Consider the following 16,231-nt stretch of genomic DNA (forward strand, 5'->3'; position numbering starts at 1 on the left):
AAACGATAACTGCAGCAACATTTTACAAATATATTGCAAATGTTTCTACTCATGGCTGATTAAAATGGCAATCAAATTACATATTTTGCTTCTTCTGGATAGGTATAAATCTCATATCAATTTGAAACTGAGCAGGTTTTGTTCCTCAAAACAAATTTTCTGGTTTAGTTTTCTACCTAATTCATGGAAATCTCTCGTTAGATCTTGAAAACAAAAGAATTGTAAAACAATATGTCTAGAAAATTTTGCATCCATTTTTAAATAAGATTTGAGGCATCAACTGATGAAGTTAAAATGCTTTTATGAAATGCGATATTTTTCCATTCGATGTAGAAAACGTTGACTGTAACAAATGCATGCAAAACACACACCAAGAATTAATGAGCAAGACAATTTATCAACAAAACACATGCTTCGAGAAAGATGCGGTATTTCTTCAGAAACTTGAGATGGAAATCTCACAAGTTATGTTGCAAATTTTTAAAGGAGCATTGACAGAAAAGTTTAATCTCCCAAATATCCAATAGCCTGTGCTTTTCTCAATATTGAAGAATTTATTTCAAAAAGAACAATTGTATAATCAAATTTTGGCTCTGAAGCTGAGACAACTAACATTAATAATGAAAGTATCTTGAAAACTGATTTTGAGATAAGTCCTCTTGAGGCATTATTAGCTGCAAAAACAATTGGTTTCATAAGTAACTACTAGATATAAGTCGATGAGAGATGGGTTTTACTTAAACTTCGAAACTCCTTATTCTCATTTATTATCCAGTGAGGAATTCTGGAAATGGAACTAGAAAATCAAAAGAAATTTCGAAGATACATTTACATTGGCCAAAAATTTGGAAAAAAGAGGAAGGATAAATCAAAAGAAATAAATTACTCATGACGAAGAGAAAAAAAAATACTTAAAAAGATTTTAAAAAAAAAGCTTCAAAAATATGGGGAAAAGAGTAAACAAAAAAATGATCGAATTATAATAATAATAAAAACATCATCGGATTACACAATGATAAACATTCATAATTTAGAAAGGACTATTAAACTGTGAGAAAAAAATGAAAAACATTTTTTTTAAAATTATGTATTCAAACATATTTTACTTTCCCTTCCATGACTGATAAAAATGTAATATTTTCCACATTAACTATGGTTATATGTCGTAATTCCAAGAAAAATCTTGTTTTTAGACATTTGTGTGGCCTATGGACTCCTAACGAGCATCAAACATTCACAAAATTAAGTGTTCATTCACTGGAAAATTTAGTGTTTATTCACTGGTAAGAACTGTTCCTTCACTTGGTCATCTTACTACTTATTATTTAAACCACCAAAAGCTTAAAGCAATATTATGTAAGTTATCTAACTTTTTTTTACATAATTTGAATTTAACAGCAAATATGTCGACGCCATCATTTAGCTAAAATTACAAATTTTGAAATTTTTATGAATTTTTTTTAAAGGCAAGCTAAGCTTAAGTGTTCCTTCATTGTTTAGTTTACCCTATAAGACGTTGAGAAATTTGCGATGTTTTGAGAGATGTTTAAAAATGTTGACTACGTATTTTTATTAATATTTATAAAATATGTATTCAAGAAATTGATAAATATAGTATTCCAAATCTATGCATACGTATGTATATTATTGAAATTGTATCAGTTATTGAAAAACAAAATAAAAAAAATAAAAAATAATCAAATTAAATAAGCACAATCTGGTGTATTCCATCAGAAGCACGCTTTTTTAAAACTAGACATTTGTTGAATAAAGTGTTTTTTATTCAAAATTCTTTTCTAAATTGCAAATAAATTATTAAATGACTAAAAAAGAAACATCGTATTTTATAGTGTGAAAGAAATGAAAATAAAAAGATTAGCAAACGATTATTAGCGAAAAAAATATGAATGAAATTTTACGCTACGCGCGCGAAGTCAAGTTCTTCCCAAGTTTATCACATTTTAATTTTAATCGCCCCAATTAGTTATTTCTTTATTGTCGCCAAATTATTTTTTTAAAAATAATTAATTTTAATTTTTCTCGGCTTCTAATAAATAAAAACAGTTGAAACTTTAGATTTTTCAATTGAAAAATATGTAGATTAATATGGTATAAAAAAATTCATACCTTATAATTCAATATTTTTTTCATCCTCACTTTAATTAAGTAATAAAAAATAATAAATAATTATTAAAAATTATTTTTTGCATGAAATTATCTTTGGGTAAATGAGTTTTATGAGTGGGTTAAATTTTTTTTTGAATTGCTTCATTAGTTTTGAAAATATAACTGAAAACGCAAAAAACGAAATTAACATTAAGGGGTACGAACTTTGAATCGCTCTCCTGACCAAACTATGGGGACCACATTTCCCAGATTGCGGCTATCCCCTATATTTTGAAGATAAGAAATCCAAATATGTAAAAAAAATGCATGTTTATTCAGAGAAAGTACGTTTTTGTATCTGATTTCGTAACTTAATTAATAGTTAGCACTAACTAATTAGCATATTTGAGGTCACCCCCAGGAACCATTAAGATTGACACTTAGTTCGTGAAAATCTGATCATTAGAACGAAAGTTATTCAGGGTGATTCGTTTTTTTTTTTTGCGGACTGTACAATTCTCAATCAATTTCTCTTCCTCTGATGCATGAGATAATAAATAATAATCAATTAGCAATGATGTACTGGTAAAAAATAAGCCATGTTAAATGGAAAAACTATATCGAGAATAGAAAAGCAATTAATCGCTGCAAGGATAAAAATGAATGCATTGCTCTTTGGTTAGGAAAGTAAAGAGTAATAATTATTTTTTATTTGTAAACACTTTGATTAGATTTTGAAAAGCAATGTGAAAAAGAAAACGTATTTTAGGCTTCAGGGGGCCCCAGCTCCAAATGAAACCTTTTTTTTAAAAGTGGGATCTGGGGGCCCTTGCCATCTCGGGGCCCCAAGCTACAGCTTATTTAGCTTATACGTAAATCCGGCCCTGAGAGAAACAGTAACAATCTCCAGCTCGAGGGGAATTACAAATCGACTATGTCAACCTTCATCTATCAAAAGGTACCTCAAGATAGAATCAAGTTGACGTGTCTAATGTACTAGAGTGAATTTGTATTTAATATTTGTAGTGGTAGTTACGACACATTACTCCCCTTCTAGAATTTTATCTGGGATAGAATTCGAGATGAACGGATACCACTATATAGTTGATTCATGCTAATTATTTATTCCTATCAATTTTGATCATAATATTTTTTCTTCATTTGTTTTTAAAGTATTTCGTTCATTAATTTTTTATCTTCATTTTTTGTTTTTGTAGCATTTCGCTCATTTTTTTCTTCTTAATTTTTGTTTATAGCATTTCGGTCATTTTTTTCTTCTTCATTTCTGCTTATTACCGGGAGACTTTATTTACTTCACCGGTTTTTTTTCTTCTTTTCTTTGAGAAGTTTTTTTTAGAGCAAATCAACTGTTTAATGTGGCCCATCCGTTAATGTTGGCAAGTTTTTATCACGTCCGGAGGTCACCAATGAGGGGAATTATAAATCGACTATGTCAATCTTCATCGCTGAAAAGTTACCGCAAGATAGAATCAAGTTAACGCGTCTTATATACTAGTGAATTCGTATTTAATGTTTGTAGTGATAGTTACGCCACAAGCTCAGTACCTGCTCCAGTTCCGGTTAGAGAGTTCGCCACTGCTTACTACAGCTTATTCTGCGAGGCGATATTTTCAAACGGATAATTCTATTTTCAATAAAAGAAGTAAATTAGATAATTTCTGGGCTCAAATCAGCCGTATTTCATAAAATATTAACGTTATTAAGCAATTCTGGTGAGCTTGAAGCGAAAATTTGTTTTAGTTATTTATAGATATATTGTTAAAAAAGGTGACATGGTTGCTAGATTTTGAAAAAAATTGCTTTTTTGGCATTCCTCCAGGAATGCCAAAAAAGCCAAATGGAAAGAGGCCAAATCATGATTTGACCTCTATCCATTTGTTTATTACTGTTTTTTCTTGTTGCAAACTGTGCACCATATTACGTTAGTGTAAGTACCTATATTGTAACAAGTATTGTTAGCATTGTAAACACAAGTTGTTGTTGTTATTAATTTACGTCAAACTAGAGCTGTACAATGGGCTATTGGCGACGGTCTGGGAAACATCCCGAAGGATGACCCGAAGACATGCCATCAGAATTTTGATCCTCTGCGGAGGGGATGGCACCCCCGCTTTGGTAGCCCGACGACCTGCGCGCGAAGTCGAGCACTTTACGGTAGCACAGTTTAACGAGGACCAATACCGCACACCCTCGGTCCCTACGCAGACTGATCCAAGTGGTCACCCACCCGCACACTGACCGTAGCCACTGATGCTTGACTTCGGGGATCTGCTGGGAACCGTGTCTTAACGATCAGTCCACTGCGGGACATAAACACAGGTAATAATTAATCAAATACCTCGTTTACATGAATCTCAAAACACAATGATCACGTTGTGAGCCAAATGGCATTAAAATACGTCGGAAACAGTAACCCGGAAGTATAGGTGGTATGGAGCTTGCAGCGCTCTCTAGTGCAGAAAACACCATGGGCACGTTCCAATATTCGCACCGGTGTAACCGGTTGCACTGGTTTGCCGCACCGACCGTTCCAATATTAAAACCAGTTACACCAGTGCACTGCACCGATCGTTCCAATATTCAAACCAGTGTCACCAGTTACGCACGAAGTGCACCAGGTTTCTGGTCGGTTTGGTCAGTTCGCATGACGTCATTACCCTTATTTGTTTACAAACTTTATTGTACTGCTGTTGAGATCGTCATAATTTTGCTGTATTTTTGAATGGATTTTAATATAAATTTGTTATAAAAACTTGTTTTATCATTGAAAATAAATTTTCTTGTAATAAGTTGAAATATAATAATTATTATTGGAAATGTATTCTGTAGATGAATCGTCTTGATGTTGTTTATAGCAATTGATATCATTCATAAACGTTTTATTTCTGATATTAGTATGTTTTTGTTTTCAAGACTAAGAATTCATCTGAATTTTGATACGTGTGGTGATTAGATTTACTTGATAGATTCACATCGAAAGAATTTTGACTTGTGATTTTCAATAAACATATCGTTTTGTAAATCAAACAACTATCCAAAGCATTGTTAAATATGTAATAGCGATAGAACTTTAAAATCAGTAAGAGATTTATTGCTTCATATGCATTCATAAACATTTTCATCCAATGTATATTGTTTTTAAAATAAACAAATCCAATCAATATTTGATTGTTAAATACATTTCTTTTGTGTTATAAATCTTTCTTATATCCTTTCTATATTCCATAACAGACCTGGAACGATGAATATTATCCTAGCTTAATAACAAATTTTGCTTTTAGTTTTTACTGTATTATACATCATATGAGTGTCATTAAAGGGACTGACCTAAGTTGTTAAACTAGGCCTTCAATCTATTATGCTTATAATTAGTATTGTATGTATTTCTATTTCTTTTTTTAATATTGAATCATTTCTGATAACCACAACATAGTAGTAATGATATGGAAATCTATCCTGATCTGTACCTCCTTCAGCACACATGCAAATCAATGTCTTAGATTAATAACAGATGATATTATATAAAAGTTTAGTTTTTGTAAAAGGATCTTAAATAGAGCCCAACGACAAAGGTCGTTCATTGGCCTGTATTATTAGAACTAGACTTTTAATGCCAAAGGTTTTTAACATTTATATTTCTTTCATAATTGTTAACTAAAATAAATTCTGAAAATTACAATATAATAAACATTTTAGTATTATGACATTATAATTTTGAACAATATGAAGATTTTATATGTTATTGGTAAATTTTTAATTTAAGCTTTGATTCTGTTTAAAATTTTAAAAAAATCGACTTCTATTTAAATTTCTTATTAGTTCATTACTTTTTGTTTCAAGATTTCTATTTCTTAATGATAATTATTTTTTAATTCAAGCTATTTATTACGTGATTATTGATCTATACGTAATATAAATATTTATTTTTTATAACACTAACTTGAAAATTTCTGAAACACTTATTAATAACTGTTGTTTTGTATACTTTTTTTTTTTGAATTATACTACTAAATCTAACTTTTGGCAAAATTTTTTTAAAAAATGACTGAAATAAGTGAATTATTGACTTGCTTGTGTCATCTTAAACTTTCGGGTTAATATTTGAACTTAGTTTAAAAGTTTGATTTAAAACATTTCTGACAAATACAACTTAATAGTTATGACAGGGAGATTTAACTTTATGTGAAACATCTTTGTATACATCATTGTTTTACACTAGTTGCAAACAATAGTTAAGTTCATCTGAAACGATTTTAAACTTGATGGCAAAGGTTGCTGTCACTATGTGTAATTATATTACTACAAATTTAAATATTTCTGTCCAACATGGAAAATTTTTTATTACAACAATATCTGCAGATTACAATATTAGTGAATTTCTTATTTTTGAATGTAAACAAAAAAAACGCTTTAAACTTTATCATTACTAGTTCATTTCTTGTTTTGTTGCAACATTTTTGTTTCTTAATTTTTTTAAAAAATTTAAGTTTTATATATATATTTTACAATAAAATGATATTGTTGTGTTAAAACATTTTTTTTAATTAGGTAAATACTATAATTGTATAGTTGTGATGGAATACTAAAGCTCCCACTTGTAGCAAAATTATAATAATATCTTTCTCTCTTTTTAACACAAACTTATTTCAGGTAAGTATGTTATCTATTTATAAATATTTATCCCATGTGGCACCATGGTATTTCTCTATATATTAGCAACACTGTTGAGTGTTTCAAAGTAAATTTTAAACAGCATAAGTGCTTCACAGTAGAATTCAAGAAAAGTGACTTGACAACTATTTTCTTTCTATTGCTAATACTATTAATGCTAATATAGAATTTCAAATAACTGGTAAAATAAAAAAAAAAATTTGAAAAAAAGAATTCAACAAGTAGCTTTTCATACCGAAATATTAACTATATAAAAACTTGCAGTGCCTACATCGCCAAGCTACCACAGCACCTCCACATACCAGGCTAGTGATTCTCAACCTTTTTTTTGATGCGGCACACTTATAACGATTTCGAAATTTGACGGCTCACAATGAAAACAATTAGATTAAAAGTTGTTTAATTACCTATTTTACTCTGTGTTAAATAGTTTGTGATAATAATTTTGAATGTGAAATAAAATATTATGTGCTACAAAATCACATTCATTAAGGGATTAATTATTTCTTTCGACCAATTTTTTATTATTTAGTAACAGATTTTTATTTTTTTGCTAGTTATTAATTGTTTGCTTGTTTTCTATAGTTATTAACTGTTATTTTTTTGTGATTTCTTGTGAACTAGTTTTTTTGCTAATTGTTAGCTTAATATTTGTTGGTAATCCTTTGTTAATTTTTTTTTATATGTTTGTTTTTTTAGTTATCCTTTGTTAATTTGTTTATTAATTGCATAGCTTACTTTAATGATTAGCTCTTACTACATTTTTTAAAATCACGTGTCATTTACAATTTTAACACTTCCATCTTATTTTAAGATTGTCAGAGACAATGTAATCACCGACAAAGATGATCACACGGTTAAAGCGTGGAAAAATTATAAAAAGTATATATATACACTTTTCTTAAATTTAAACTTTAGTCATAATAAAAAAAAAGCATTATAATTTTTATTGTATCATTTCTAATATTAGGCGGCACATTTTAAGAATTTGGCGGCTCACAAAACTGCCGCGGCACAGTGGTTGAGAATCTCTGTACCAGGCAGTGGATGCTCAGACTTTAAACCGAATGGCCCTTTTTTTTTCTCCTCGTAATTAATCAAATTTGTTTGTCCATGTGCTATTTGTAAATTAATAAAAATATTTGGCACTAAGCTTTACAGTTAGTTATGCATTAAGTATTTATTTAGAGTCATCTTGTAATTTTATAGAAATAAACACCATAAATAAAATATGGTTTTATAATATGTAATTAAGTTTAGTAAAGTTTAATAATTTTTTCATGATACCTTAGAGCATGGCCTAAAATTAATTTATTCACTTAAACCCGCTTTTCAGTTAAGTATTTTTTATAATTTGTGTGTGGGTAATTTTAAAAACCAGAATTTTCAGAAAATCTTTATCTTGTGAATGGGAAAATTGAAGTGAAATATATAAATACTATATATTTTGGTTTTATTATCCAGTATTAGGAGGGATTTTTTTTTACCATACAGTAATCTAATTTTTTCCTCTGTGTTAACTATTTTGCTAAAATTGTGATCAAAGTACTTTCAACTGGGGCAACAGCTAAAAAGTGAAAAAAATTTGGTTAATATATTTTTTAAAACTAATTATGCTGTTAGGATTGAAGGTGGGTTTGAAGTATTAAAATATTTAAATACTGATGTGCTCTGCATTCGACTTGATTACCGTTAAAGTTTATATATTGTACAAGATAATTTTGAAAGGTGACATAGCTTCTCGCCAAAGGTGGCTAGTATAAAAATATCTTACAATATGTTCACTAATAAAAATTACCTAACTTCTTTTTTTTAAAAAAAAAAAAAAAACTGCAGCTAAGAAAGAAATCTTACAACTGGATTTTGATCTTTTTAGTCTTATCTAACATATGGTTATTTTTAATTTCTGTTAGAGGAACTGAGGAAGTTTCACTTTAAAATTTCTTCATGTAAACAAATTAGCTTTCGTGAAAAATTTCACTATGAAAATATTATCATTACATAGTTGAAGTCAATTTGCTCATAAACATTGCACCACATACCATCACTATCAAAATAGAAGCTGTGTTAATTTTTCTGAATTCTGGCAATCAAATTTTAAACTTATTTTGACTGTTTGTCATTGACATTTAAGCTTACAATGAGAAACATTTCAAAGATGCCATCTCATGTATTTGAAATGCTATCAAATTTACATTTTAAAAGATCTTATTATATTAAGATAAAGTTTCTCTCTTGAGAAAATTCATTATGAAAGTAAGTTTATTATATATTTAAAATCAATTAATTGCGCTATTTACATGAAAAATTAAGCTTAAAGCAAGCTAAATATTTTTTTTTTAAATTTAAAAAATCAAAACTCACTCTGGGCAAGGAGGAAAAGAATAGTGTATAACGATTAATTTTTCGAAAATATGATTTCCAAAATATTTCAAAGAAAAACAATAAAAATTGTACTAAGCAGATTTTTATTTTTCTCTTTAATTTTGTTAAATATTCAAATGTAAAACTTACTGAGATGATGGATGCATTTTAAAATAAACATTTAAATAGGAAAAATATGCAATAAGAAACAGAAGTTTTACTTTCTATCAACTAAACTTAAAAAATAAATAAGATAAACTGAAACTAATCATGATATTTTGCTTTATTATATGAAACAGCTTTACAAGTCTAGAAATATATATTCTTTAACAAGTAATGCAAAAATAGAATGGTCAAGAAATAAATACAATAGAACAAAAAATGAATTTGTTATCACTAATATATTTTTCTCAAAGATTCCGAAAGAGGAGAGCGTCTGCTTCTGGTTGCTAATGGCAACCAGAACTGACCTAACCGCACCGATCGTTCCTAAATTACGGTGCGAACTGAGATCACGTGACTAGTTCGCTTTCGTGTAACCAGTGTCACCGGTGCGAATATTGGAACGCAACCCATCACTAACTTCCTTCTTCTCTGATGGTGAAAGTGTTGCCACTTTCAGTCCCGCAGTGGACTGATCGTTAAAGACACGGTTCCCAGCAGATCACCGAAGTCAAGCATCACTGGCTGCGGTCAGTGTGCGGTGGGTGACCATTTGGATCAGTCTGCGTAGGAACCGAGGGTGTGTGGTATTGATCCTCGTTAAACTATGCTACCGTAAAGTGCTCGACTTCGTGTGCAGGTTGTCATGCTACCGAAGCGGGGGTGCCATCCCCTCTGCAGAGGATCAAAATTGTGATGGCATATCTTCGGATCATCCTCAGGGATGTTTCCCAGACCGTCGCCAATAGCCCATTGTAAAGCTCTAGTACGACGTAAATGAACTACAACAACAACAACTTGCCACTTTCATATACAGTTAATCCATCGTATCGTATCTGCTGTCTTTCTAGCTTCTGCCAGAGCCTTATTAATGGGAATAGAAAGCTATAAGCATAAGCAATGATCTCGTCTCACTACACTACACAAATGTTGTTGTCAATCATTCAATCTAAACAATTCGAGCTTATTGTTAGGCAATGTGAGTCAGGAAAAATGTGCTCGAAATAATTTGTGCATCATGTTAAAAAGCAATTCTTGCTTTAATATGTGCGAAATATATTCTTTGATTTTAGTTTGTGTGCTTTAAGATACTTACACAATGTTTGTCGAAAAGACATTGTCAATGAATGGAGAAAAATAATTATAGTCATTAAATGACAAAAAGTGTTTTAAAATAAAGTAAAAACTTACTTTCTATAAACAGTTTACCTGTTACAAATTTTGTGCATATGGCACAGTCTTAAACTTATTCCTGTGAAACATGCAATCAGAGTTTTTCATAGAAAAGTCATCTAACTGACCACAATCGGCTGGTTTAAAATCCAACTCTTATGTATGTAACATTAGTTTTCACAAATATTAATGTGACTGAATACTGGCGTGTTGATATTAGTGACAAACCTTTTTCTTTTAGTATATGTAGTAAGAGTTTTTCTTTTTCAATAGTGATCTGACTGAGCATAGTACTTTTCATGCTGGTGTAACGCCTCATTCTTGTAGTATATGTAACAAGAGTTTTTCACAAAGAATTCATCTGACTATATACAGTTATGTTCATACTGGTGAGGATCCTTTTTCCTGTAGTATATGTAATAAGAGTTTTTCACAAATAAGTCATCTAACCAAATCTCAGTCGTGTTAACACTGGTGAGAAACCTTATTCTAGTATGTAATAAGAGTTTTTCATGCAAAAGTCATCTGATTAAGAAGAGTTGTTTTCACACTGGTGAGAGACCTTATTCCTGTAGTTTATGTGACAAAAAATTTTCGCAAATAAGTCGTCTGAACAAACAGTCGTGTTCGCACTTTTGAGAAACCTTATTCTTGTTGTTTATTTAATATGAGTTTTTCACAAAAAAGTCATCTAACTGAACACAGCCTTGTTTACATTGATGAGAAACCTTTTTCTTGTAGTATATGCAACAAGAATTTTTCGCAAAAAAGTCATCTAACTAAACATAGTCGTGTTCACACTTGTGAGAAACCTTATTTTTGTAGTATATGTAACAAGAGTTTTTCTCAAAAAAGTAATCTAACTAAACACAGTCGTCTTCACACTGGTGAGAAACCTTTTTCTTGTAGTATATGCAACAAGAGTTTTTCTCAAAAAAGTCATCTAACTGAACACAGTCATGTTCACACTGGTGAGAGACCTTATTCTTGTAGTATATGCAACAAGAGTTTTTCGCAAAAAAGTGATATGACTAACCACAGTCGTGTTCATACTGGTGAGAAACCTTATTCTTGTAGTATATGTAACAAGAGTTTTTCGCAAAAAAGTTTTTTGACTGAACACTATCGTATTCACACTGGTGAGAAACCTTATTCTTGTAGTATATGCAACAAGAGTTTTTCCAAAAAAAGTCGTCTAACTGAACATAGTCGTGTTCACTCTGGTGAGAAACCTTTTTCTTGTAGTATATGCAACAATACTTTTTCGCGAAAAAGTGATGTGACTCAACACAGTCGTGTTCACACTGGTGAGAAACCTTATTCCTGTAGTATATGCAACAAGAGTTTTTCGCACATAAATAAACTTACTAGACATCGTCTTGTTCACACTGGTGAGAAACCTTATTCCTGTAGTATATGTAATAAAAATTTTTCAGAAAGAAGTAATTTGACTGAGCATTTTCGTGTTCATACTGGTGAGATACCTTATTCCTGTAGTTTATGTAATAAGAGTTTTTCACGAAAAACTTATCTAACTAAACACAGTCGTGTTCACACTGGTGAGAAGCCTTATTCTTGTAGTATATGCAACAAAAGTTTTTCGCAACAAATGTCTCTAACGGAACACAGTCGTGTTCACACTGGTGAGAAACCTTATTCTTGTAGTATATGCAACAAGAGTTTTACACGAAAAGGTTATCTAACTAAACACAGTCGTGTTCACACTGGTGAGAAACCTTATTCTTGTAGTATATGCAACAAAAGATTTTGCCATAAAATATCTCTAACTGAACACAGTCGTGTTCACACTGATGAGAAACCTTATTGTAGTATATGCAACAAGAGTTTTTCACGAAAAAGTGATCTAACTAAACACAGTCGTGTTCACACTGGTGAGAAACCTCATTCTTGTAGTGTATGCAACAAAAGATTTTCGCAGAAAATTTCTCTAACTGAACACAGTCGTGTTCACACTGATGAGAAACCTTTTTCTTGTAGTATATGCAACAAGAGTTTTTCACGAAAAAGTGATCTAACTAAACACAGTCGTGTTCACACTGGTGCGAAACCTTATTCTTAAAGTATATTCAACAAAAGTTTTTTCGCGAATAAGTTATCTGTCTAAGCACAGTCTTGTTCACATTGTTGAGAATCTTATTCTTGTGCTGTATGTAATAAGAGTTTTTCATGCAAAAGTCATCTGACTAAACATAGTTATGTTTATACTAGTGAAAAACCTTATCTGTGCAGTATATTTAATATGAGTTTTTCACGTAGAGGTCATCTGACTGAGTACTTTCGTGTTCATACTGGAGAGAAGCCTTATTCTCGTATATGTAATAAGAATTTTACAACAGTAATATAATGAAACACAGCATTGTTTATACTAGTGAGAAACCTGATTCTTGTAGTTAATTCTTAACACCATATTCACTGTTGACACTGACCTAATGTGTATCACCCACTTCAGAAATACTGGTTTGGAAATTATTGAACACGAGTCGAAAAGTGTATTTTTCAATATTTTTGGGCCATCTGTTTCCTAACTGGGGGTTTCTTAACTTGCTTTCCGGTTTTAGATTTACAGCTTTATTAACTGTGATTGTTTTCATTTTTCGCTGATATTTTTAAAATAATTTTTCTATGAAAGACTTAAATAGATTGTAGTGTCTAATTAAATTTGAATCACTCTTTATCTGGACAAATGAAAAAGGTGTTAATTTTTGTTTTCCCAACTGAGTTGTATAGATGAGCAAAAGGATCTAAGTATTATCATTATGAATTTAGATATTTTATTATTATGGGTATCATAAAGCTGCACACAAACATAAAAATATTGTGTAGTTAAAATTTTACCTCGCATCAAGATTTGTATTGATTACACAATATTATTTTCAGCATAGTTTTTTATTATATATTAAAAATAATGTTTTTAGTTTTATTAATAGTTTTGTTTTATGGATAAAAAAATTTAAAATGCCATTTGTTATTTTCATATCTAAATATTGCACATTGTTTTTCCTGTTCTTCCCTATACTATATTTCATTTTTGGGCAAGATCTTTAATCTCAATAGATGTCATAGAGATCTATAATAATTTTATTTATTGCATTCTTTTTAAAATTTTATATTTCTTTCAAGCATCAGTTGTTTTTTTTTCATTAAAAAAATACAAATAAAAGCTAGTTAAATTATTTATAATCTTATTACTTACACTATTCATTTGATCTATTATTATGGACACAATCTGAATTATCTAAGTTTTTTTTTCTGAGTGAAAACTTTTTTAAGTGCAACAATGACTGCTATTAATATTTTGAGAAATATACATTATATCTTCTATAGAAGATAGTAACCCAGGAAAATTTAGTTTTAATTTTATTAATAAGCATTTATTTTATATAAATTAATTATAGTTACTTCTAGTTATAAATTGACCTCACTGAGCATCAAAAGTATTAATTTTGAAAACATAAACAAATAAAAATTTGCCTTCTGCGCACCTGCTGTTACTCGAACCGGGAAATCTTCAGGTTAAAGTTAGTTCACTCTGGGTCCAACTGACACGCAGTTACATACATGGTGAAATGAAATTTTGGAATCTAATCTGGATTTGCTCTCATAAAACCTGTGGGTTAGTTTCCTTGGTGAATATGGTGTTAAGGATTTTTATGCTCACTGCTCTGTTCATACTGCTGACTAATTTTATTCTTTTTGTAAGTTTATACAGATAATGTTGAAATGACCTGTTTACAGTAATTTTCATAATCTCATTTGTATAACTTTATTTAAAAATTTTTATAAAAAAGTTTTTATAGAAAGCTGTCTTGTCCAGAGCTTTTATTATTGAATCTGTTTGTGAAGAGGAACAATATTTTTTTCTTTTAATTCAGTTAGGCAGAACTGATATAAGACATTCAATATCATGAGACTTAGAAATAGGGACTATGATTGACTGAATGTTAGGTTTTCTTACTACGGCATTCTGTTTGACAGCAATCTTTAGTATAGGTACATTTTCAGAATAATGCTTGCATATTTTACTATCAAAATAAAAAATTTTTAAAAAAAATTATTTTGATCAGATTTTAAATGTATTTGATACAATTAAAATTTGTCTAACCTACAAGTTATATCATCTTATCAGAATGTTTTATACAATGTGTTAAAACTGTAATTAGAATTCCTTTTTTAATGTTTTTGAAATGAATTAAGAAATAAATTATTTAAAATAAATAAAGTATCGGAATCAATAATACAGTATTTAGTTTTAAGCAGATAAAATGTTATTCTATATATTTCTTTTTAAATTTTAAAATCCATATTAAGGCAATGTAGAATTGAACAGAATGGAAGAAATTTGTCTGAGGGAAGAACACGGGGAGGATTTGCGTGACAAGGGGAGGAAAACCTCCCACGGTTAGCCTGATTGCAAAAGAACTCTAGCCCATGATCCGTCTACTACTAAATATATTTTACGTCAGCATTGTGGTCAGTGCAAGCTAGTTTCGGAATTTGTATGGACTAGCCGTCACTGGGATTTGAACCAGGTTCACCGCACTGAAAGGAGAATGCTCTGTCCCCTGAGCAATCACGGCTCATCATATGGACTTAAAGTTGGAAACATTTCTGTTTCTTTTAAAAAACTAAGAATATTTTATTACGTTAAGGTACAAAAAATAATGCAAACTTTTTGTTACCTTTTATTTATATATATATGGATTACAATTATGGATTAAAATGAGGAAAATAGAACTTGATAATCAAAACAAAAGCATAGATATTGATAAAAAGTCTTAATCCTAACAGAGTATACATATGATTTTGTTTGTTCGCTGGAATTAAATTAAAACACGAACCTAGAAAATTTTCACCAGCAGTAAATTTGGCGGAAAGCTCTGTTGCTTAAGATTGCAGTATTTACAGTTTATTTGTCACTCGCATTGCACTTTCTGTGCGCATAAAATGGATGTATCTCCTTATTATTATTACCTTATTATTATTTACTGAAAAAGAGCTAATATAGATTTAAAAATACAGTCGGATTTCTATTTATCGAACTACCATTTTGCAAATTTTTCTATTTTGCGAATTTTTTTGAAGAACCAAGAACATTTTGAAGATTTCTTCGTAGAATAACTTCCAAATAGCGAAGCTAATTTTCTATTTAACAAAATTTATGGCGATATTTAACGAACACTTTCCCTATTTAAAATTACTTTGCAGTTCTAATTTTATACAGCAAATACAGTCAAAATTTTATGCATAAATTTAGCTGTTTTTTGTTGCATATGTATGTAGCGTGATAGTGTAACACTGGAAAATGTTTTGCTCTAGTCTTGTTTTCCATGCAGATTTCTTTTATGGTTAAGATTTATAAAATAAATAGGAGATACTAGTTTACAAGCTAAAAGTGTATCCTTGGCTTTTTTTGTTAAATTATGTCTAGTGTTTATGAATTAAGAACCTGTTTTGTGTTTAGGCATTTTAAAAGGCGATTTTTTGTTTAACAAACTTTCCATATAACGAACTTATTATCGGGATTTAGCAACTTCGTTAAATAGAGGTTTCTACTGTATTTAATTATTCATACAATGAATATAGTTTTCTAGAAGAAATTTGAAGCTAACACTTTCAAAACAGACAATAAAAATTTTAAAGTTGATATGAAACAAATGAACTGTCATTAATGCAAATAAATAAGAAAAGTTTACTTACCTGCAAAGGAAATAGA

General features: G+C 29.9%; 2 protein-coding genes across 2 annotated transcripts in view; both read left to right on the plus strand.

The window, feature by feature from the left end:
* The window catches only part of LOC107444347 (astacin-like metalloprotease toxin 5), a 63,256-nt gene that overhangs the window by 23,506 nt on the left and 23,519 nt on the right, over nucleotides 1-16,231 (plus strand). The window lies entirely within an intron of this gene.
* Nucleotides 9,757-14,489, plus strand: LOC107444349 (uncharacterized). The gene has a single exon (XM_043053768.3). The coding sequence runs from the start codon at nucleotides 11,165-11,167 to the stop codon at nucleotides 12,575-12,577; it is 1,413 nt and encodes a 470-aa protein (XP_042909702.1). The 5' UTR covers nucleotides 9,757-11,164; the 3' UTR covers nucleotides 12,578-14,489.

This window comes from Parasteatoda tepidariorum, chromosome 6, assembly GCF_982258835.1.
Source record: "Parasteatoda tepidariorum strain Cologne lab strain chromosome 6, Ptep-v5.0, whole genome shotgun sequence".
Taxonomy (NCBI): domain Eukaryota; kingdom Metazoa; phylum Arthropoda; class Arachnida; order Araneae; family Theridiidae; genus Parasteatoda; species Parasteatoda tepidariorum.

What these genes read in the sequence shown, in the direction of transcription:
- LOC107444349 (XM_043053768.3), top strand. Translation starts at nt 11,165, where the DNA reads ATGAGTTTTTCACAAAAAAGTCATCTAACTGAACACAGCCTTGTTTAC.